General features: G+C 41.5%; 1 protein-coding gene across 2 annotated transcripts in view; it reads right to left on the minus strand.

The window, feature by feature from the left end:
- The window catches only part of ELP1 (elongator acetyltransferase complex subunit 1), a 53,033-nt gene that overhangs the window by 23,757 nt on the left and 9,080 nt on the right, over positions 1-20,196 (minus strand). For both annotated transcript variants that reach the window (XM_072991889.2, XM_020808978.3), the window contains exons 8-18: positions 18,989-19,079; positions 17,770-17,893; positions 16,886-16,979; positions 15,399-15,632; positions 14,065-14,235; positions 11,347-11,446; positions 6,660-6,830; positions 5,146-5,252; positions 3,767-3,870; positions 1,729-1,782; positions 1,516-1,621 (exon numbers count right to left, since the gene is read on the minus strand). In XM_072991889.2, the coding sequence (XP_072847990.2) occupies positions 1,516-1,621; positions 1,729-1,782; positions 3,767-3,870; positions 5,146-5,252; positions 6,660-6,830; positions 11,347-11,446; positions 14,065-14,235; positions 15,399-15,632; positions 16,886-16,979; positions 17,770-17,893; positions 18,989-19,079 (1,356 nt within the window). The remainder of the gene's footprint in view (positions 1-1,515; positions 1,622-1,728; positions 1,783-3,766; positions 3,871-5,145; positions 5,253-6,659; positions 6,831-11,346; positions 11,447-14,064; positions 14,236-15,398; positions 15,633-16,885; positions 16,980-17,769; positions 17,894-18,988; positions 19,080-20,196) is intronic.

Genomic DNA, 20,196 nt, shown 5'->3' on the forward strand with positions numbered 1-20,196 from the left:
AGGAAGTCTTTATTTGCCAAAAAGCGCTGCCACCAGGATTATTTTACCACCAGCAGCAATTTTTTTATTAATTAAAGACTTCCCCCTCCCATTTCATGACCCCTGTGGGTTCCTGACAATGAAAGAGATCACATGGAGGCAATAGGTGTCTCAGGACTAAAGGAGGAAATTTTTAATCCCCGGAAAATTGTCTTGCCTGATGACATCATCAGTCCTATATGGAGTAACTTACACAAACTAGTTTCCAGTCAATAAATGATTAAGCTTTTTATGGCGTATCTTCATGTGAAATGTCACCTCTGTAATGCTCAACTTGAACAAATTAAAACACTTCTCTTGGTTCTTGTAAATAGCAGAACCTTCTTATGGAACTTGTAATAACTTAAACCTATCCAGGCATTACAAATCTCATGCTGATAATCTCCCCGCACCTTTTCTACATGAAGAAAATGATGGATACTGATTCAACATTTACTTGAACCTAACATTTCCTTAATCCCCAGAAATGAGGGTTTAAATTATAATGTCAGGAAGATACTATTTTCAAAGAAATGCACCACAGTATGGGTCAGATCCTAGTCCCCCTCACCAGACCCATGAGGAGCAGGCTAGTATGCCCAAAATTTTTGTGGGGCCAAAGCTTCTCCTTGGTAACTTATGTCTGAATAGGCCCCACATCTAATGATGGATACCTGAATGCTTTTCTCTGGAGAATAATGCTCCATCATAAGCAGAAATACATTCTTTTCTCATCATCTTTGCTTGATCTACATATATTCAAACTGATACATTGTATACTTTAATAGGATGTTGCATTCTGCCCTATCCACATTTTTGTAACTTACTGATCAATACCGAAGTAGTTATGTATCACTTCTCAACCAAAGATGGATTCCAGAACAATGCACCACAGAAAGAGACGAACATTTGTAGATGTCAAATGATGCATGAGCTACACCTCTTAAAAGTCACTCATTTGTTGAGATGTGCCTGTATACTGCAAAGGCTTGTAGGCAAAGCATGGCAAAAGGTAGTTGGGACTTGGAGCAGATGTTACACTACTGCCACTATTTTTATTTATTTATTTAATTTGTATCCCGCCCATCTGGTCCTAAGACCACTCTAGGCGGCTTCCAATACGACATTAGAGCAAATAAAAACAACACAAAGATTATTACATAAAATGTCCTTACACACGACAAATGCTGAACATTTCAATGTCTGTGCAGAGCTTGCAACATACATTGAAACAGTATGTTTTAGGGACATTTTAAATGCCCCTTCTCATAATGGACTTCCGAAAACCGGGACCAGGCATGACCATCCTTTCTGTGGAATGGAAAAGTGAACCATCGTTGAAAGAAGGGAACTAGTATCCATTTACAAAAACCCAAAGCAAAGCCGCTGCAGACGCCCAGACCTATTTACAAACAAGCAGCCATCTATCTGTGAAGAAGGGTCTGTGAAAGAAGCATCTGGGTGCTCTTGATTGCTAGGTACGCTGGGGATGTTTACCTTTCAGGGACGTATTCCTCAGGGACAGGCACTGGCAAGTATGCGAGTGTGTGGTCAACAACAGGAAGTCATCCTGGACTGCAAAGGATGTGACATTTGAAGCAACCTGTGGAAAGCAGGAAAAAATATGCCCCTTACACAAGGTCATTTCGTGACTGTTTGCTACTAGGGGGAAAAAAATGTAAGAGAGAGAACTGTAAGAACAGTCAGTACCTCAGTATCATTAATGAAAAAACGACATCTGTCTGTCAGGCCAAAGATAATTTCCTAGAAAGACAAAACCAGAATACAGCACTGGATTAAAAAGTTAGCCAGACGCCGGGATGTGATCTATGAACTCTGCACTGTGAAGCAGAATCGTTTACCAAGGCAATACCAGCTCTGCTAGTGATTCAAAAACACTGGCCAAAATCCTCTTGCATAGTTGAGCTGGCTTAACATAGTGTCACAATTGGTGGTGAATTGCCTCAAGTAAAGAAACCACTGTACTCATTCTCCATTCCGCCCTCAGTCACACAACTTGGTACAGTATATAATAAAGGTCTGTAGTTTCTTCACTTGAAGGAATCTGCATTCCAATGTTACACTGTTTGCGTTACTCAGTGAAGTTATACAGGAGGATTTGGTCCACTAAAATGTATAACTTTTCTAAATTCTGCAAATAAAAATAGATTTCTGTAACAGTTTTTATTTTTGCAGAATTTATTTTGTTATGACAGTGAAGGAACTCTACAGGGATCTGAAACCCTGAACTCTAACCATTAGAAACCTTACTCAGCAATGCCAATGGCGTCATCATATATTACCTAAAGAGCTTCAAGCATGCTGTTATAATTGTCCTTGAAGAACACTTAAAAATAACAACCAGCCGCTACATTCTACATAATCTGAATATTGTTCCCAGTGCCACATCCTGTGTTCTCTCTGCACTTGCTTGGAGCAGCAGAATGGAAAGCCTTGACCATCATCCTCTTGACAACAGGCAACAGAATTAACATCACATTTAATTTGCTCCTGTGCCACAAACCAGGATGGAGCACCTTTTCCCAGACAGTGGAATGTATCCACCTTTCTTGTTCAAACCTGTCATGTGGATTTCCATGTTTGTTTATGGCTGGCTGGATAGCTCAGTGGTTTAGGAACCTGGCTGCAGAGCCAGAGGTTGGAGTTTGATCCCCCACTGTGCCTCCAGGGAGACGAACCAGCCTGTGTGGCCTTGGGCAAGCTGCACAGTTTCAGGGCACCCTCAGAAGGGGGGAATGGTAAACCATTTTTAATACAATCGTGCCCCACTTAACAATTACCCTGTATAACGATAAATCCGCTTCACGACGATGTTTTTGTGATCGCAATTGTGATCGCAAAACGATGTTTTAATGGGGATTTTTCGCTTTGTGACGATCCGTTCCCTGCTTCGGGAACCGATTCTTCTCATTACGACGATCAAAACAGCTGATCGTCGGGTTTTCAAAATGGCCACTGGATGCTCAAAATGCCCCCCCGCTGTTTTAGGAGGCATTTTTCGCAAGACAGGTACCCGAAAATGGCCGCGCTATGGAGGATCTTCGCTGGACGAGCAGGTATTCAGCCCATTGGAACACATTGAACGGTTTTCAATGCATTTCAATGGGCTTTTTTATTTCGCTTGACAACGTTTTCGCTCTACAGCGATTTACCTGGAACGAATTAATGTCGTCAAGCAAGGCACCACTGTACTCTCTACCTGGAAAACCCTGAAAGGGTTGCCATAAATCAGAATTGACTTGATAGTATACGATTACTATTATTATTATGGAGTTATGAGAAAAAAAATGCACAGCTTGATCAATAACCAGTTTGCCTTTGTGGGCCTTATGCTCTCCTGGTGTAGCACTCAGCAAGCTTTGCAGCTTGTAATTAAGCAAGCCTGCAGGGAGTTTACACTTGCACAAGGAGCTACTGGATACGTCCCTGAATAAGGTCCAAAACAAAGCAAGAACATGATGGGATGGTTGTGCACACAGCGTGGGTGAAGAAGATTTTTGCCAACACACTGGATCAGGCAACATACCCTGCCTGAAAAGTTTTCTCAACTCTCATGTGAAGTGTTTTAAAAAAACCCCTTCAGACAAAGGTAACAATTTCCCATACACCAAAAGAGAGAAACATGCAAGAAAGGATACAAAGCAGTCTTTAGAGGCAGAAGTGGGGAGCAGGGGCACTACAATCTCTCACTCATTTCATCAAGCTTCCATATTAGTTTCCTACTTACTTCGCTGCCGATTAAAGCCAGCGCAGTCTGCATACATGGAGAGGGAAATCGTACAGCTGAACCACTGCTGTTCAGCCACGGGGTGACAACTGGTGTTTCAGCTCCTGAAATGTAATGGAAAAAACTCATCAATTCTATGTGATAAAGCCATACTACCAGATACAGGATGAGGTTAACAGCAGTAGATCAAAAGACACTCCAAAAGGCCCTTACAAATGCATCCACAATGTAGGTGCTTGTTGAAGGAAATATAAGTACTATGTTAGAATTATAATGTATATATAACTGGACCAAGGAGGAGACTGGTGAGAGAGGTGGCAGAAGAGCAGACGCAGCATCAGACGCACAGAAATGGGGCTGAACAATCCCCAAATCTATCTGATCTTACTTCAGATTCTCCTAAGATCTCGTACAGTGGTTCTGAACCTTGAGTCCCCAGACATTCTTGCACTACAACTCCCAGAAGAAATCCTGGCCAGTTTTAGTCCAAGAACATCGGGGGACCCAAGGTTGGGAATCCATGTTATCTACTAATATAATGTATAGTGCAGATCTGCCCATTGTTATATGGAACACAACCCACATTGCAACAAATGGAAGCATGAAATGTATTAGACAAAGTTAATGGTGCAGTATTTGTAAATACAGTGGTGCCCCGCATAGCGACAGTAATCCGTTCCAAAAAAATCGTCGCTATACGAATTCGTCACTATGCGGGGCAAAAAAGCCCACAGGAATGCATTAAAACACGTTTAATGCATTCCTATGGGCAAAAAACTCACCATTCTGTGAAAATCCTCCATGCGGCTGCCATTTTCGCTGCCTGGTAAGCGAGGAAAGGGCGCAAAAACACTGCGGGCGGCCATTTTCTTTATCCGGCGGCCATTTTGGAACTGCCGATCAGCTGTTTAAAAAAACATCGTTATGTGAAAATCGGTAAGCGAAACGCTTACCGATCATCGCAAAGCGATGTTTTCCTATTTAAAACATTGTCATGCGATAGCTTTTGCAATCGCAAAAAAACATCGCTATACGGATTCGTCGTTAAACGAATCACTCGTTATGCGGGGCACCACTGTACAGTATCAGCAGATGGGTTTTCATAGCATTCCAGGATACAAGGGTATTCTTACACTAAAAGTTGTTCTGACATTTAGTGCTTCAACCCATCTGGCCCAGGACTGATTAATCCAGCTGGCAGCAACCCTCTAAGGCTGCAGGGCATACATCTTTCACAGCCATGCCTCTGGATGTGTTTTTAAGTGGCTTTTCAAAAAAAGAAAAAGAAAAGAAAAGAAAATCCTTGTTTCACCAGAGCTGAAGGTCCTCCTCAAGTAGAAGCTGAGTCAAGTGATGGGAAAATCATTGATCATACCTACCCCAGAGATATTTCATGATTTGACCATCAGAAAGTTGAAGAGCCACTACTTTGGTCTTTGGGTTGCAACACAGGCTGATTACATCTCCATCCACAGTCACAGGGGAGCTACAAGAAACAGAAAGTTCATCAGGATCAGATACTTTCTCAGCAAACACTGTCAGAAAAATGTGTACATACAGTATATCTGCAAAATCGGGCCTGCTCCATAAAACATTGCAAAGCAATAATCCACATTGTGTGTCGTCCACATAACCTGTAGTGAGAAATCAAGGCACAGAAGGTCCACTCCAAGCCCCACCACTTTTTTGTATTATTATGAGCCACAATTAATTACGTACACAGTTAAAATGCACTAGACGTAGAGCAACTTTCATAGCTTAGAAATGATACTTTCTGGAATCTACCAGCCAACATGGGCAAAGGGCTTGGTGATTCTAGGAGTTATGGTCTGAAAAGATAACTTAAGCTCTGTAACCTCTGGATACATACGTCTGAAGTGAGAATAACTTAGCAGATAGAGAGTTGGGTTTGGATGAGAAAGACCTGGGTTCAGATCCTCAGCTCAGCCGTGAACTTCACAGGTTGACCTTTAGCTAATTACTGCTTTTTCAGCTTAACATAAAAAGGGAAACCTTTCTTAAGACCCTGGGAAGAAAGGTGGGCCACAAGTGGGGAAATGAATGGATGTAGACAATAAAACCAAATAATCATCTCTATACATATAATATGAAAAAAAACCCACAACAGATCTGTTCAACAATGAAAAAACTATAAATTGCTCTTTTGTATGATTTATTCATAGAATCTCTCCTTTAATGCTTTCTAGAAATTAATCTGTTGTGTGATAATTGGTGATCAATATTGGTAGCCCTTTTTTTGGTTGTTCACATTATACATTGTCCTACCTTTATCTTTCACTTTATTTATATATACATAAATGTATATACATTAATATAATTACAAACAGAATACTATTAAATTTAGTATATGTTATTAAAACCTTTTAAAAACTGTAAGCAATAGCTTTTACTTAACTGCATCAGCTTCTGTAGGTTTGTGTATAATTTGTTCAGGCAGAAATTAGAGTCAACCATTGGTTTATAACTCAGGGCCACAGTTTTGTCTGTCTAGTTTCTCATACACACTGCACTGACCTTTAAGGCCCTTTTTCCAGCAGGATGACACCCTTTGAACTCAGCAAGAAATGTAAACCAAGATTACCAATAAAGGTAGAAGTTGAACAATCTCACAAGGACTCTTCCTGTATGCATTCTCTGAGACCCATTAACCACGCCTCTTAAGCAGTTGCTCTGCTGCAGTGTTGATCATTGCCTGGTTAATGTGAGAACAAGCTCACCCAGCAGAACTGGGTCTCCACAATCGTGAGCATTAGCATTGGCTGAGACCTGTGCAAAAAACTCAAGCACTCTGTTCCAATCAGGAAGGTTGCTTGAGCTTTCCAGGACCACGTGAAGTAATGGACCACAATAAACATAAAAAGTTGCCCAGTACCAGATATCAATGTGTCCTTCTTCTGCTGCTGAAAACAGATTCAGATGGTGAATGGCAGTATAAGCAGGAAGGTGCCCCTGGCTAGCGGCTAGGAAGAGGTCATCTCGTAACCAGGTGAGAAGGCAAAGCCTCTGTGGATTTCTTGCTTCTTTCTCATGGCCAAGATATATTCTGTGACAATTCCGAAAAAGATGGTTAGAAATTATTCATACAGCCCATCGCTTCCGCATGTTCAACACCTTTCTAAAGTAGGCTCAGGCAAATTATACAGAGATGACAGACAATACTGTTCTGTAGTGCCACCACAGTAGAATGTTCTTCCCTTTGCAACTCAGTTTCCAGTTAAAACTTGGCTGTTGACCAAGTGTTGGTCATGTCACGGGATCACTGCTTGGTCTCCAATCTCTCCATGTGCTGGTTTCGGATTTTTTTGCATTGTTAAGCTGTTAAACTGTATTCAGTCGGTTCTAACTTATTTTAATGTCTTCACATTGCTTTTTATTCTTCTTAGCTAACTTCCTACTGATTTTAGCTCATCCTAAATTCTTTGCAGGAATCACACATTCAGATAAAGTAACTAATTCTGGAAATTTAAAAGACAAATGAAGAAGCCATAGGGATTTTACAAAAGGTTAAAGAAAGTATTACTTCAGATTAATTTAACTGTGATTCCTTATGGGAAATGCATGTTCACCACACATTATAAAGCACTTATCTGATTGGAATATTCTGCCCTTCTGGCTCACCTCAACAGTAGCTTAGTTAGACCACCTATTTCAGTGCCAATTATTTCGAGTCTTTATTACAAAATCAAGTAAGGTTCTGTATGTGCAAATCCGCTCAAGCAAGCACTTGGCACATGTTACAGTGTTTCTATGTATACAAATTATTTTAACTGGGTTATTATCCTGGAGATGAATCTTGTTTGGTCACTTTGCTTGTGCAACAAACCACCATGTAAGCAGAATGACATTTACAGAGCTTGGGCAAAGAGATAGATTTGTTGAGAATGGCTGTCATCTCCAATCTTTGCTTGGACAGAACGTTAAGTGGAATAAACAAGGTTGGGATGGACTCTCTTGCTCTTCAGTTACTGACCATGTTGAAACTCCTCACCCACCACCGCATAACTGCTCTCTGATATAGACAACATTAATGCTTTTCTATGTACTACTCCATATGAAGTAACTCCATATACATAGTTAAAAGCAAAGAGGGCCAATACTCCTGGATCCACCTCAAACACTGCTGCCATTTGCCTCCATTCCTTAGCATCTATGTGAGGAGAGAAAGTCTGAGTTTTCATTCATGGATGATCTCCATGCGATCAGGGCTCCCATGAAAATTGAGCTTCTAAGCATACAAAGAGACTTCAGAAATAAAGCATGACCACTGGCAAATAGACATCAAAATACCCATCAGCGATGCTGTTTGCTATCTTGTGGACAAGTAAGTTTTGAAGCCATTCCCCATGACTTCTTTATAGTTCAAGGAAGTGGCCAACATATTCTCAGCTACACCGAAACTCCCCTCGTTTCTTCCTCCATAAGTTAAGGATTGCTAACATGGTTGTGAAAGCAGTGAAGGCACTAGTTTATTTATTTGAAAGACTGGTGTATAGAACAGTAATTACAAATGTTCTATGATATGGTTAAATATCTCAACTTGATATAAAGCACGAGCCAAATGTCGGTCTGATTAGGCCTTAAATTTATTTAAAGGTAACAATGTATTACAGTTGACAGCAAACAATGACCTTAGTTACAGTTGCTAAGATGGAGATGACCTGTGACATCAAGCCCTTCTGGAAGTCAGCATCATTTATACTGGTCAGGGCACTAGAAAGGACTAAGTTGCCTAGTGCTCTGAGGGTCACTTTAAAACAGGGGTGCAAACTCATTTCTCCAAGGCTACATGGCCCCTTTTTCTCACAGCTAGTGGACTGACCAGTGGAGAAAACTGCTATTCTGGCACTGTGGTATATTATTTCAGCGTCTTCCGGTCTCCAGCCATCCTATGACTGAGCTTGCTGTTTTCCTGCCATTGACAGGGGCAAAGAAACAATCCGCTCAGCAGAGGTCCCTAGGAGATGTACGCAGATGTACTTCCACCTCCCCCGTTCCTGAAATGATAGAATCACAAAGGATTTTCTTTGGTCCTGGGATAGAAACCAGAAGAAAGGGGTCCTCAGATATGCCCTCATCTCAGTGACCTAAATCTGAGGCAACATCTTGTGACAACAAGATGCAGCCCTTGTTCTGAGATGAACGACAGAAGAGCCCGAGGGAGGAAGATCAAAGGCTAAAGAAAGAAGAGCCAGACAGGAGATGAGACAGAGAGGTAATCATGAGCTTTAGAGAAAGCGCAAAAAAATGCAAAAAAACAAAACAAAACAAAAAAACCCCCAAAAACTGCAAACAATTGTTGGCAACAGAGGATTACAGAAAAGATCTGTTTAGGAAATGCAGAGGCACTTCAGCAAGCCAGCCAGGTGAGAATCTTCCATGTGGTGGTCCTGGTCCGTGGGAAAACTTCTCCTTACAACAAGAACGGGCAATTGTGCTCCTTCAGATGTTCCTGGCCTGAAACATCCACAAGCCTAGTCAACAGATCCAACAACATCTGGAAGGCAATTTGCTCCTCCCATGGAAAGCCATCTACACTGCAACCGTCACATCATTCAGGCCAAGGCCAAGCAGCATTGACTGGAACTCAAATTAAGAAATCAGAAATCTGTTCAGAAACCAACTCTGTTCTGTGAGTGCTAATGGGGGTAGAGAGGATTAGAGGAATTAGGGCCTTGATTTAAATAAGGATTAATGAAAGAAAGATGGCTGTATATTCCTTTGGAACTGGACGAGATGCAAATAAGGCAGATCATTTGAGATAAAAACATTTTATTTTGTGATACTATGCTACCCTAAATCTTTACAGCAATCCTATTTGTACATTTATTAAAACCTTATTATCTTTGCCCTCTCCTAGACCTTATCAGACCAAACATCTTTGCTCCCGAATGTCCTACTGTAACAAATGATACTTCCTAAAGGCCTACAGGGCATAATTAGCTTTTCAAATGTGGTTCCCCTATCCCTTCCTCAGGCTGTGTTGGGTCACAAAGACTTTTTTAGGAACACAAAGCTGGTTAATCTACTTTCTTTTTAAATATATATACACACACACACACACACACACACACACACACACACACACACACATATATATATATATATATATATATATATATATATATATATATATATATATATATATATATATATATATATATTCCTAAAAAAGTCTTTCTGACCCAAAACAGCCTGGGGTGTGTGTATATATTTGTGATACTATGCTAACCTATATATATTTACTTAAAACAGCCAGTGGAGTATATTTAAATGGCAAATCAAGCTGAGAGTCTCTGGGCCATTTTGAACGCACTAGTTTTAAGATATATGGATGGCAGCAGACATTACTAGCAGAATGTGTGTGTGTGTTTATAAAAGAGATTCGCACACTCAGACATTTTGTCTCATAGCTAGGTTGTCTCACAGCAAGTGTTGTCAGGATAGCGATTATGCACTACTGATGTGAATTATGACTAATGTGAATTATGACTCATCCCATGGAAAGATGCAAATTTCCAACCCTGCCAGATTCTTGCCTTTATTTCCACAAATGGACACTGGACCCATGATTAAGAATACGGTATAAAACGTATGAAAGAGGAGGAAAAGGACTTTGAGCAGGAGAAATAAATAAAAATATCTGAACAAAAACAATGCCTCATTAAAAAATACCAGAATTACATTGCAGTAATGTAACAAAAATAGAAATAGAATCTATAGGCATTACTCTACACATGGAAGGAAAGATATATTGTCAAACTTGTTCATAATTGATCTGGCATTTGGGTTGAACTGGAAGCTAGCCTGGTTTGTTCCGAATTGTATTTAATATATTATTCTATTGCTATTTTGACTGATGTGACACAAGGGTACTCTTACAGTAGCTGAATCAGATGTTAAAGTATTTGTTTTTGTGCATTTTTATTTTTTGTTCATTCCTGTATTTTAAAAGATTTATTACAATACAATGCCATTCATAGTTGTATTTTGTTTGATGCCACGAATGGATTTGAATCAGGAAGATAGATTATAAAGGTCTAAATAAATAAAAATTATTCAGGGTGGCAAAAACAAAATGGGAGTGTAAATATTCCATGAGTAATTCCCTAAACTGGGTTAATGGGTATTAAAATGACAAATGCTTTCTAGTGGTAAATATTTATTTGTCCAGTGTACATATATCCATGAAATAATGATATTTTCAAGATATGAGTCATTTTATTTCAGACATTCTGCCTTCAATAACTGCTGGCATTTCAAGCTTTCATGTGGGCTACCTTCTCCGTGTATATCAGGTAAGTCAATATTTATTTGTTTTATATGTCTTATTTATCCATTTGACATATTTTCCAGAGTTGTTTCAACCACTGCTGCATACCTTCTCTGTCTTCCTTGAGTGCTGGCTAATGATAATACAAAAAGTAGTGAGGAACTACCCTCCAAATGGGAGATGGCCCAGAACCCTTAGCTCAGACTTTAGCTTCTTTGAAAAACAATTCTCATCTTGGATACAATTCTGAAAAGAAACATATTCCACACCAAAGTGTAACATCCTGTACCTGTATGACTTTTCCAGCCAAGGGATGGCAGCCAAAGAGTTAAGTCTACTTCCACCAACTGCACCAATTTTAACTGTGGGGTCTGTATCTCTACCGCCACCTGTTCAAAGGGCAGTAAGCAGAAGAAATCATTGTACCAAAAGGACATAAGCAGTAACAAACAGGTTCTGTCCCCTCACTGCTATGGTTTGGTTTATGTAGCCTTTCACACTTGCTCCTGTGAAATCTGGCTGCAGCTCTGGCTATTATGAAGTAGCCAAAAGAAACCAAAATGAGCAAAAAAATTAACAAAACCCCAACACACATACATCCCCGAAATACAGACTGATGAAGAGAATAAAGGAAACTAGAGAAGTAAAGTACTAGAGGAGCCCCCATGATCAAAGAAGGGTACAGTGGGGCACCCATATCTGCTGGCAATTGGTTCCAAGCCTCCCATGGATACCGAAAACTGTGGATAATAGCAAACCCTATATATAGCAGGGGAAAAGGGGAAAAACAGAAAATATTTCACATGTATTACAAGAACTGGACACCAGGGACCATGCTATGTATTGTTCTGTAACACAGTGGTCGTCAACCTTTTTAGCGCGCGGACTGGCTGGGGAAGACGGGGCACCCTCCCTGCGTGTGTATGCATGAAGGAGTGTGCACGCATGCGCAAACGGGCGGGGCACTCGCATGGGCACGTGCACACTCATGCACATGCACAAAGGGCGGCTCAGTGCTCGTGTGTAGACGCAAATGGGATGTGCGGGGGGGGAGTGTGTGCGGGGATGGAGGGAGGTCTGTCTCCGCAGCCTGATTCGGCTCAGGCCGTGGACCAGCACCAGGCTGTGGACCAGGGGTTGGGGACCTCTGCTCTAACAAATATACATAGCATGTTCTCTCTGGCTCTCTCTAAGTGCTGGTTCTGGTAACACATAAAAACAGGGTTTTGTTCCTGGATTTTTTTCTTTTAATATTTTTAATAGTTTCAGACTGTGGTTAAGTAAATCAGTGGATACAGATCCTGTGGATAAGAGGGTCCTACTGTATAATACATTGCCACTGCTGAACTATGAAAACTACGTACAAAAGTGACTGTGGAGGTCAGCAACAGTTCGACCAGGTTTGGGATAATCAGATTTAGTTCACCCAAACAAGGAAAAGGCCAGGTCATCCTACAGCCCTCTAGAGTAGATCTCCCAGTTGTTGAGTCCAATGAACGTGCCTGATCCAGAAACACACTTCAAGGACAGTCAACTCTGGCCCTCTCTGTAGTTATTTTTAGAATGCAGCACCTACAATCCCTCGCCATCATGGAGCTTCATTGCTCTGGCCTCTTGGTACAAGACACTTTCCTTAGGTGCTTTTACAATTAATTTCCCTTCTTTGCTCAATACTGGGAAATAGCATGAATACACAACTATTGATTGATTGATTGATTGATTGATTGATTGATTGATTGATTGATTGATTGATTGATTGATTGATTGATTGATTGATTGATTGATTTGATTTGATTTGATTTGATTTGATTTGATTTGATTTGATTTATATGCACCCATCTGGTATATTCTACCACTCTGGGCGGCTAACAACGAGCATATATACAATTAAAATAATATAAATCCATTAGCAATATTGATAACAAAACATTCCAAAAATAATAAATAGTAACAAAAAGAAAGGGAAGTTAAATGCTGACAGGAGGGAAGGCCTGGATGTAAAGCCATGTTTCAAATTGAATTTTAAATGTACCCAGCGTAGGGGCCTGGTCACCACCAGTTTAAGACCTGCTGTAGGTCGGAATCCTGACAAGGAATCCAAATTCTGCTCATTGTGAATGAAACCCCTAAGTTGTTCTGGTCAGAATTGTCTTACAATTAATTCTCCCATTCTGATCACTCACACAGTTGCTTCATTTATCAAACAGAAACAGCTAACAGAAAAGAGCATTTTAAAAGAACTGCACACTTCCAATGAAGACTCAGGAAATAGAAGAGGTAGGAATATTGGTTTCTGTGCTTGGAAGGGACTTATTAACACGATACCTCCAATGGATTCTACTTTACATACGGCACTCTTATAATGTTTTACATTACATCTCCCTTCCTCTCAATTTCTTCTTCCAGCTCTCTAAGCTCAACTTCAGTGTTTCAAGCTGGGGAAACCTGAAGACTCCTGAAACCTTACTGGGGATTCCTCATGAGAAGCTTTGTAATTATAAGCAACGTATCAATACTGCTCATTGTCTGCAATAGGCAGCTGCCACTAAAGAGTTTGCACAAGGTCATGGTAAGACTCAGTGAACCAGAGTCACCTCCTTCCTGTGTGCAAACTGACCCAGTATCTTAGACTAACTAAACCCAGAAGATGCACAATACAGAGGTCTTACAACAGTTATGTTAACGTGGGAAAGTGTTTCTGGGACATGGGAAACTGGAAAACCAATGCCACTATTTTCAAAAAGAATCACCAGGTAGGATTAATGCAGCCACCAAAATCTTCTTTCTTAGAACCCAAGATTTACTACTACTCGGTTTCATGGGAGTGGGGATAACACAGGACAAAATCCTAAGAAATTGGGCTGACTTCAGCAAGGAGAGGCATAGAAATGATGAGTTTTCAAAAATGGAGCCACACCCATGGCTATAACTTAAACACCAATGGGAAACCACTATCCTAGCTGCTGTTTATAAAGCACAGAAGTGATGCCACTGTCAGATGACCTACCCGCTCTATAAATGGAAATCCTGTTGTCGGCATCCAAGACCGCAAGGTCTCCACTTCTGGAAGGGTCTGCAGGGAAGGCGACTTCACTGACAGCGCAGGGGAGCTGGAGCTGATATGAGCAAAGAGGAGGGGGGACCACCGCATGGCGAAAGGCAGTCAGCAACACCTTGTCTTCCCAGCGGAGAGAAAAAAATCAGTCAGTGCAGAAACTGTGAGAAGCAAAAAGTGGTAGACAGGTGGTACAATTCAAACTGCCTGCCTGAACTGGACAGTTGCCAGACTTCTCTAAAACAACAACAACAGACAATAACTCTTAGCAGAAAGAAATAAGCAGCATGGATTTCAGGAAACACTACTTGGAAATCCCAAGCAAACTTTTTAGTGCCTCTCTCCCAGAGATCCTGGTAAAATTGGATTTTGTACCACCATTCCCATAAGTCAGAAATGATTCAACAGTACAGTAGTACCTCAGTTTACAAAATTAATACGTTCTCTGGAACATTATGTAATGCGGAAATTTTGTAAACCAAAATATGGATTGCCATAGCAACGGTGGCGGCGCTACAAACCTCCAGGCGTGGGGAAACTTCCTTTGCAAACCGACCCCCCACCACAAAAACCCATAAAATGAGGCATTATTTTGAATGGATTTACATTCATAAAACGGACATTATGTAAACTGAGGCGGACGTAAACCGAGGTACTACTGTACATAACACCAGCAACCATGGTTTCACATACACCCCTTGTACCAAGAACTTTCATAGGAAAAGCCAGTGCTTTTCTATGCAGTGTCTGCTCTCATGTCCAGCTGCCAGTCAACAATAAAGACAGCAGGAATGATCCATGTTCAGATTCCACCTAATCTACAACCTCATGTAAACCACATGGCCCTGGGTAAATCATGATGCCTAAGATCCTGTTGAGTGCCGGCAGAGTACTATGCTTCACTGGTGCAATCAAGTGGGATCTTTTGCTTGCACACACACTGCTGGTACATGAGTAGAGATCCACTTCACAGAAATGCGACTTACTCTTGTATAAAGGGGTCACCAGATACCTTCTTGCACAAAGGCTTTAGAAGTCCCTTGTGCTGCATGTATTGCATGAGCGGCTGGCCTCAAAAGGATTCCATCCTATATTCTCAAGCTCAGCTCCCAGTTAGTTTTGCAGCAAAAATAATACCAGCTTAGCTTAAAGGATGCAGGTGGGCAAAGGAGTACATGAACGAACATAGATCAAAGTTTAGTAACGTGTGGTCTAATCCTAATGTGTAGGAGCTTATTCCACGTGCACTTTCTGCCTCCAAAAATTCCTGATCACTGAAAACGTACCTCCATCAATGACTGCCACGCTGGCCAAGTCACCTTCCCCTTCTCCAGTGCTGCGGTCAGTAGTCCACTGCCAGTCATAGCAAAGATAAAGCCACTGTTGACAGAGGATATGAAGTCGATAGGGAATCTCCTGGTCCCACGCCAAGGACACAAGCTGCTGGCTGCCCTCGGCATTCCCAAAATGCAGGCTTTGCTTCAGGTACCAGTGATAATTTCCTGTTGTCCACAACTGAACTGTACACAGAAAACAGCACAGTGACAGAATGCAGGGCGAAGGACATCCAGCTATGCTTTGGACCCACAACCACAGACAGCACAGCCCCCAATTCTGGGTTTCTTAGAGCTTTGGAGGATTTCAGTTTCCCCAGTTCAGTCATTTGGTACCTGGCTTAGTTGTGAAAACAAGCCATTCCCTAAAGAGGTTAGCCGCAGAACTGCCTGTGCCTTCCAAAGCCATCCTCTACTGCCTCTGCCTTCCACCTCATTGATTCAACCACTGGTTCTTTCGCTTCTTTCTCTATGTCTCTTTTGCCTATTGGTTGACAAGCAAGAGGCAAGGCAGTAACCCAGGAAGAGCAACATCAGATCCCACCCAGGGAGCTTCAGGTGTTGACTTCTCGCATTTGTTTATACGTTCATTATTTACAGATCATCACTCTTCTGGCCACCATGCTCCCCCTTCCTCTAAACAAAGCTTTGTTTAAAAGCAGCCTGAAAGGAATTTCTTAAAAGCCCCAATAAAGAACAATACAATTTTGTGTGCCTGTCAAAAGCTGAAGGCAAGGCAGTATTTGGGAAAGATGGAGAAACCTCACTTTTGGACTAGAATTCTCATAACCTTTTTTAATCTACAATATCTAGAGGGCAAAAGACTCTCCATTCTTGCTCTATGGTTTTCAGCAGATGCTGGAGTCAAAAATGTATCTCCTCAGTATCATCATATACAGTGGTGCCTCGCTTAACGATGTTAATTCGTTCCAGCGAAATCGCTGTAGAGCGAAAACGTCGTAAAGCGAAAAGAAAAAACCCACTGAAACGCGTTAAAACCCAGTTAATGCATTCCAATGGGCTAAAAACTCACTGTCCAGCGAAGATCCTCCATACGACAGCCATTTTTGGTGCTTGTATAGCGTGGAATCCGTCCCTAAGCACAGCGGGGAGCCATTTTGAGCATCCGGCGGCCATTTTGAAAACCCGCCAATCAGCTGTTTTGATCATTGCAAAGCAAAAAAATCCCATTTAAAACATCGTTTTGCGATCGCAATTGCGATCGTAAAAACATCGTCGTGGATTCGTCGTAATGTGGGGTAATTGTTAAGCGGGGCACAACTGTATTGTTATACACCTGCCACTCACACAAATGTATCTTGCACAGAGCTGGACCCTAAGATCACCTGAAGATAGTCACACATAAGTTGGATGGCACAGCTGATGGACTGTAGGAATCACTAGGAATTTCTGAAACACTAAAGTTTCTATAGTCTTACCATACATCTTTGGTTGAGAGTTATTCTCACGTTCCAGTTCTTCTAACCACACAGCCAGTACCATAGAGTCTGAATTCCAGAGCAGTTCATTTACCTAGGAAAATGCACAGTGGGATGGATGTCAGATCAGCCAAAACATTTTTAAAACTAACTGCTTATTATTCTGTCATGTATACCTCAATACAGTGGTGCCTCACTTAGCGATTGCTTCGTTTAACGACGAAATTGCTTAGCGATGACTTTTTCGGAGCATTTTTATGCTTCGTAAAACGATGGTCCCTATGGGCGATTTTTGCTTAGCGATGGTTGGGACCATGCTTCGCATAGCGATTAAATTTTGGGGGCCCTGGTTCGCTTAATGATGGTTTAAACAGCCTCATGTTTGCTGTTTTTAAATGTTTTTCTGTTATTTATAAAGTTAAAGTTTACTGTTTAAAATGTTTGAAATCATAAAGTGCACTTAATAAACCCTTTGTTAACCAAATTTGACTTTGTTCTGACTCTTTTTTAATTTGTTGTTGTATTTTTTCCCCATTGAGATGCATTGAATAGGTTTCAATGGGGAACCGCGTTTCGCTTACTGATGTTTCCTATGGCGATTTTCGCTTAAGGATGGCAATTCATTCCTATTGGAACGGATTATCCGGTTTTCAATGCATTTCAATGGGAAACCGCATTTCGCTTAGCGATGAAATCGCTTAGCGGCGATTTTTTTGGAACCAATTAACATCGTTAAGCGAGGCACCACTGTATTTAAAATACTGTATTCTGAGGCATTTTAATTTCTTCCAACTGAGGGCTAGCATCATCAGAAAAATGCATGGGAAAAGAACCTGCCCAGAGGATTCCATTAAGAGACCCTTCATGGAAAACAGTTACCCTACCTTGGTTTGGCCTTTCTGAAAGGGAAGTGTAAATTCACCATGAAGAAGTCCGTTTTTTTCAAAGAACACGACATCATGTTTGTTGGCTTTATCTTGCGTGGATGCAATCAAGCTTCCCGAGGGTCTTAGATGAAAAGGGGAGGGGGGAGAATTTAAGATCATGGTATTTCAAAGGAGGAATTCTTCCAAAACATGATTTTCCAGAAAGCAATCAAATATCTGAGTGTATCTATACTACAATATCACTGCAAATTTGCTATTACTTCAATTGTCATGGCTTCCATTCTATGGAATCCTACGATGTATAGTTGTATTTATTTATTTATTTATTTATTTGTTTGTTTGTTTGTTTGTTTGTTTGTTTTATTTATAACCCACCCATCTAGTCATTCAACTACTACTTCTATGAGGCACTTGCATTTCTTTACTAGAGAACTCTATAATTAAGTACCTCACCAAACTAGAAATCACAGGTTTCTGTAGGAGGAAGCCATAGCAGCTAATGTGATACCAAACTTGTGGTTGTAGTTTTTTCGGGCTGTTTGGCCATGTTCCGAAGGTTTTTCTTCCTAACATTTCTCCAGTCTCTGTGCCTGGTATCTTCAGAGGACAGGAGTTAGAACTTTGTGTTCTTGAGTTCTGTGACAGGAGTTCTAACTCCTGTCCACTGAAGATGCCGGCCACAGAGGCTGGCGAAACGTTAGGAAGAAAAACCTTCGGAACACGGCCAAACAGCCCGAAAAACCCACAACAGCCATCGGATCCTGGCTGTCAAAGCCTTTGAGAATACATTAATACCAAACCGCTAGTACAGTGCAGCATAGATATCCCCTCTAGTATTAGAAGAGGTGGAGGGATGAAAGAAGGATGACCCATACACTGCAAGAGACTACCTCCCCCCCGCCCGTGTATTCTACACCACACACCCATTTGGCAACTAAGCGTTCCTTTCCTTCACAGCTCTCCATGAGAACAGAATCTGACAAAAAGACGGAACCTGGAAGTGGCATCTCTGTATCATACAGACCGAACATCACTGTCACAACAATGCCCTCTGTCCCCACTGTACAAAGCCATCCTCTACTTCTATTCTTAAGTACCAAGGGAAGGCACAGATTGAATCGCTACCACTGAGGTGCACAGTTAGCCACCAGGCAATGGGAAAGTAGAACGCAAACTCCTTACGTGCCACATGCATCAAGTGTTGTTCCTTACTCACTTCCAAGCCAGAGCTTGCTCTAATCCAGGGACAGGCTCACTTGTAGACTGCAAAATAAGCTCTCTGCTCCACACTCTAACTTTCCGAGCCCCTGCATTTTGGAAGAGAGAGAAACGCAGAGATGGAGAGAACTGATTAGGATATCTGTGAAAGTCTCGGGAGCTGCAGTTAATCTTTCACCTATGTCTTCTGAAAAACATTCTCCCAGAATTTCTACCTGAATATAGGCAAGGACACTGTGAGTACACGGACATCCATTGACTGCAGCCCACTTGATGGAATCTTTCCTCCTTTTTTTGCAAAATTAATGAAATGGCTTCCTATAATGGCAGAGCGTATTTTTTTTTGCATTTGTATATGTGTGCATGTGTGTGCAGAAACCCCATGGCTAGTGATATACATCTGTATGTTCTCCACCCACAAGGCTTCTATTGTTGTTGTTTGGTCATTTAGTCGTGTCCGACTCTTCGTGACCCCATGGACCAGAGCACGCCAGGCCCTCCTGTCTTCCACTGCCTCCCGGAGTTGTGTCAAATTCATGTTGGTCACTTCGATGACACTGAACAACCATCTCGTCCTTGGTCGTCCCCTTCTCCTCTTGCCCTCACAGTTTCCTAACATCAGGGTCTTTTCCAGGGAGTCTTCTCTTCTCATGAGATGGCCAAAGTATTGGAGCCTCAGCTTCAGGATCTGTCCTTTCAGTGAGCACTCAGGGTTGATTTCCTTTAGAACTGATAGGTTTGTTCTCCTTGCAGTCCAGGGGACTCTCAAGAGCCTCCTCCAGCACCACAGTTCAAAAGCATCAGCACTTGTGCTTTCTTAACTCTGTTCCACATTTTGGCTCATCCATGTGGTCTCTGAAACTGAGTCATAATGATAACAACCTTAGAACTGCAGAGCTGGAAGGGATCTTATGGAGCATCAAGTCCAGTCCCTGTCAAGGAGGCCCAGTGGGGAATTGAACTCCCAACCTCTGGCTCTGCAGTCAGGGAGCTAAACTGTTTAGCTATCCAGAATAAGGGTCCCTTGGAATTGGAAGCATCCATATTTACCTAATTCTCCTTGGGATTTCTTCTTCCATTGAGTCCTTTTCTCTACCCTGGTGTACTTTACTTGTGCTGGACTACAATTCCACTTTCTCCAGCCAATCACAAACGGTGGCTAGAGACAGTGAAAGTCACAGTCAAGTATGAGTGGAGGTCACTAGG

Source organism: Pogona vitticeps, chromosome 2 (assembly GCF_051106095.1).
Source record: "Pogona vitticeps strain Pit_001003342236 chromosome 2, PviZW2.1, whole genome shotgun sequence".
Lineage (NCBI taxonomy): Eukaryota > Metazoa > Chordata > Lepidosauria > Squamata > Agamidae > Pogona > Pogona vitticeps.